The sequence below is a fragment of the Pundamilia nyererei genome, unplaced genomic scaffold (genome assembly GCF_000239375.1).
Source record: "Pundamilia nyererei isolate P.nyererei 1_Seehausen unplaced genomic scaffold, PunNye1.0 scaffold00284, whole genome shotgun sequence".
NCBI classification, from domain to species: domain Eukaryota; kingdom Metazoa; phylum Chordata; class Actinopteri; order Cichliformes; family Cichlidae; genus Pundamilia; species Pundamilia nyererei.
Genome location: NW_005187685.1, coordinates 523,222 through 527,692, shown reverse-complemented (window position 1 = coordinate 527,692; position 4,471 = coordinate 523,222). Strand labels below are relative to the sequence as shown.

Genomic DNA, 4,471 nt, shown 5'->3' with positions numbered 1-4,471 from the left:
ATTAAGTTTAGTCCTCTCCCTGTTCTCAGGCACAACACCTGCCCACTTCACAGAATTACCTCCTGAGTTCATGCAGGCAATTGTGCACCAGTTTTCTCACCAACCCACTGCCATGGCTGCTGCACCCTCAGCAGCCCACCCAGTGCACATGATTTCTGGCTCTGACTCAACACCCAGTGCACAGACAGCTGCTTCACCGCTGCTCCCCAACACCCCTGTACAGGGTAGGGTAGTCATCACCAGGCCATCCTTGTCCACCCACATCACCCAGCCTGTGGGAAGTACCATCAACCTGAGGGCTACAGGTGGCCAGCAGCCAGGACAGGTAACCCACCACAGAGTGTGAGGAGATACAGGTTGAACATCACAAACATAATCTACTTAAAAAGTGACACACAAATGATTTGATTATCGACTGTCAGCTAATTTTACAACCTTCCGATACATCTTACAACGCACTGAATTATGTAGAATAACTGTTGTGCAGTAAACGTATATTCACTGGTATGGCTCTGCACACTTCGCCTTTTTGTAATCAGGGCACGGCACTGGGTCCCTCCTCTCTCACCCAGATGATCAGTGGTCTGGTTGGACAGCTTCTGATGCTGGAGCAGCCAGGTCAGTGTCATTGTGTCACTTCCTGTTCCTGTTACAATGCAGAGTGGTGTTTTTGTGTAGCTCATCTGTGTAGCCAGTTAAATTAAAAGCTTATGGATAATGTCTTATATTAAAAGTGTAATCATCACATGCTTTATCCAAAGCACACTCTTACTCAATTCACCTGCTAGTTATTTCCACAGTATTCATTCACTGTGACTTTAGAGATTCACTAGGTTACCTTAGCGTATAGCTGACTGACTAGCAGCATGGCGTCTTCAGCTGTCCTTCCTGCACTTTGTCAGATGGTTTATTAATCCTGAGCATCCTTTATTAAAAACAATACTTGTAATAAATGTAGCCTGTTTACACCTCTGGAGGCCAGGATAACTGAATCGGAGACCTGGCTTCACACCCTTGGAAAAACCAGTAAAACAAAAAGTAGGAGGACATATAAACGGTGTCTCTACAACAAATGGTGTGAAGACTAGTTAGGAGAGCAATAAACATAATATTAATATTGACTTTTATCAGTATTGGCCTCAAAAATGTAATATTCTTTTTTCATGTTTTTTTAACTCTCTAGGTGATCCTTCAGCGAACTCTCAGTCCTCCCTGTCTGCCTCTTCCATGTTTGTTTCCAGCACTGCTTCTCCCCCCTTTCCCTCAGCTAATACATCTGGACAGACATCCACCCGCACCACAAGTACTACCTCAGTCGGTCAGCCAGCAGAGACCAGCCCAGAGGGAAACATGGCTCAGCTCTTGGGATCTCTACTGGGAGCAGCAGGGTTGGGTGGTCCTGCCTCTGGATTGGCTCCATCCATCACTGTGACATTACCAGGGGTTCCTGGCTTCTTCCAGAGCATGTCAGACTTGGCACCAGTGAGTTCAGATAAAATGACAGAAAACCTGAATTAAACATTTCTGAACCTTAATATAAAGACTGTTTGTACCAGTCAATGAGCAACAGGTGTTGTTTCCGCACAGCCACCTGCCCCTGGCCCCAGGGCCTCACTTCTTCATCAGTCCATTGGTCCTGCTCCCTCTCAGACCGGCAGCAGTCCAGCCGGAGACTCTCTGAGCCCAGATTTATTCTCTGGCATTATGCAGGGAGTGCTGTCCACCATGATGAGCTCTTTTGGGGCACAGCAGGGCAATGGAGAAAGCATTGCCCAGTTCATCCAGAGGCTGTCCCAGACCAATAACCTGTTTGCTCCTGGCTCTGGGGATGCCGTGGGTGAGTCCTTGAATGAAGATATTGTGCCTAACAAGTTCTTGCAGTTCACACTAATCACCATGGTTGTTATCTCATGGTAGGGTTCTTTGGGGACCTGCTCTCCCTGGTGTGTCAGAGTTTCTCTATGGTGGATATGGTGCTGTTGCTTCATGGGAACGCCCAGCCTCTGAGACGCATCCGGCCTCAGCTCACAGACTTCTTCACTGAACACTATCTCCAGGAGCAAGAACCCACTGATGCCAACATAGCTGTGAGTACTATGTAGAGGTAATGTAATGGCATCAGTGCCGTCCTTATTGGGACAGTGCAGCTGTTCCTCTCCTATACAGGGAAAACTTAAATCATGATCTCATGTGCATTTCACACAGCTTGGATTTTAATCAGTGTAACTGAAAGAATCTTTAGTTGCAACCCTAATTATCACTCATGAAAGATCCACTGTGCTCAATCTATGTAAAATATATTATAAAAAATAGCAGTGGGTAGTAATAAGCAAGAAAGTAGTTTTCAAAATGTTTTAATACAAATTCCACATTAACAAAGGTATTACCATAAAATTCAAATCGAATGGAAAAATGTAACATTATTCTCCCTCCAGGCAGCAGCTGAGGACCTCATCAATGGACTTGAGGATTACATAGCTGAGAGCTTTGTAAGGACAATGTCTTTCACACACAAACATAGTAACATGGACTCTTAATTTCCTGTGACATGTGCACATAAGTGAGCGCTGTGTGTTGCATCTAGGCCACAGTGACAGTGCGCGAGGGAGTGGACATAATTCAGACCAACCTGTCTTTCTTCAGACAGCAGTTCACGCAAATGGCCACACATATCCTTCGCTGCCACGGTAAGTTCACTTTGATTGCAAGAAGGAAACGGTTGGGAAAAGAGGGCATTAAGAACTGCTTACATGGAACATGGAAGGTTTGAGCTAAAACCCTTTGCAGGCATGCTATATGTGGCATTGAGTGTGTTAATGGCTTAAAGCTGGGGGTCAATTTGTTGTGGATTATGGAATAACTTCAGTTTTATTTCAACCTTTGATGTTTGATCTAGTTGCTCAAATATATCACCTCCAAAGAGGGGCATCGGTTCACGACAGTATTTTCTTATCTTAGTATTTTGTGTAGCCAGAATCCTGCACTGATGGTTTTATATTTTTTTTCACATCGCAGATCACATGTTTGGCCCCCGCCTGCTGTTGCTGTGTACTCACAGCCTGTTTGAGTGTCTGGCTCTAAACCTGTATTGCCTGGGAGGAGAACACAGATCTCTGACTGCTGTTATCAACCAACACATTGTTTGTATACATCTTCATTAACGCACCATCATGTGCTTTGCTGATGGCACAGATTGGCAGCTGCCTATTACTGTGTATTTCTGTGTTTGTGCAGAGGAGGATGTCTGCAGACGTCAATCCCAGTCTGGTCAACTGGCTGACCAACATGATGTCTATGAGGCTGCACATCATTCTGGAGCATAACCCAGTTACCGAGGACCAAATCCAACACTACGTTATCCATTTACAGGTAATTAACAGAAACAGTGTAGAACAGATTTTTTGTCCCTAATCAAGCTGCTACTAAAACCACATTATCTATGTAGATATGTTTTGCCAACGCAAGTAATACAGACACAGTCAGGTCCCAACATAGCTGAAAAAGTAAGGGTCATGATCAAACATAAATTTGAATGTATTCCAATTTGACTGTGTCTACAATACGACCCTGTTCCAACAGCAGACTTAACTACGTTCAAATCTGTCATTTGAGTCAGATTTAGTTACATTTCCTGAAATGTTATTTCAGGAGGAGTTGAACCAGAGGACGGAGACTGAGGTGGAGCAGCCATCAGAGCGTGCAAGTGTGGAGGTGAGTTTACTTATTTTTGTTCTTTTCTAACTTCAGCGAGTCTGACTGCTTCTTAATGGATCCGTTTGATGTATCTTGCTCTCTCAGCACGTTCTGACTTCAGTCAGTATGTACCCATCAGCCTGTAAGCCCATCTTTTTCTCCTGAGGATGTAGGTCTCTAAGATAACCGTATGGTTATTGATTTGCATTCTAAAGATGGTGTAACTGTAACAGCAGCAACTAATGACAGTAGAAAGAAAAAATCAGGCTCTGATACACAAACTGGTCATTAGTTTTAGGCTTGGTTTGACTTTGCACATGACAAGAATAGAAATGTAGAATATCACCCTATTTATAATTTTAGATGTTTTTTTCTGTAATAAAAATGACAGAAAATGAAAGGGTTCCCATTACTGTCAAATTGCCATTACTTCCACTACACCAAGATGGGCACACTTCTTTTTATTTCAGTTAGCTGGACATTATATGAGTTCAGTCATAAAATATAACAAAGATTCAGGTGTATGGGCTCAAAATATTTTGTACTTGTAAATCAGTTTCGTATGTGTAAAAAGAATGTGTGTGTGTGTAAAAAAGATTTGTGTGTGGACTTAGCCAAAAAATCCCTGCAAGTTATAAGTACGAATTTTTACCCTATTTTTCTTCCTTTTATCTGATTGGTCAATGTCATGTCAATCACAAATGTAACAATCCAATCAGAGAACAGATGGGTTTGGCTGTCGAGGGGCGCTTTTTTGAACTGCAGGTCCTTGAAGGGT

General features: G+C 43.2%; 1 protein-coding gene across 4 annotated transcripts in view; it reads left to right on the top strand.

Annotated features, from left to right (window-relative positions):
• bag6l (BCL2 associated athanogene 6, like) overlaps positions 1 to 4,471 on the top strand; it is a 21,841-nt gene that overhangs the window by 9,162 nt on the left and 8,208 nt on the right. For all 4 annotated transcript variants that reach the window (XM_005750679.1, XM_013915294.1, XM_013915295.1 and 1 more), the window contains exons 11-20: positions 30 to 325; positions 540 to 618; positions 1,184 to 1,482; positions 1,588 to 1,837; positions 1,918 to 2,087; positions 2,436 to 2,489; positions 2,585 to 2,687; positions 3,016 to 3,140; positions 3,235 to 3,369; positions 3,649 to 3,711. In XM_005750679.1, coding sequence (XP_005750736.1) covers positions 30 to 325; positions 540 to 618; positions 1,184 to 1,482; positions 1,588 to 1,837; positions 1,918 to 2,087; positions 2,436 to 2,489; positions 2,585 to 2,687; positions 3,016 to 3,140; positions 3,235 to 3,369; positions 3,649 to 3,711 — 1,574 coding nt within the window. The remainder of the gene's footprint in view (positions 1 to 29; positions 326 to 539; positions 619 to 1,183; positions 1,483 to 1,587; positions 1,838 to 1,917; positions 2,088 to 2,435; positions 2,490 to 2,584; positions 2,688 to 3,015; positions 3,141 to 3,234; positions 3,370 to 3,648; positions 3,712 to 4,471) is intronic.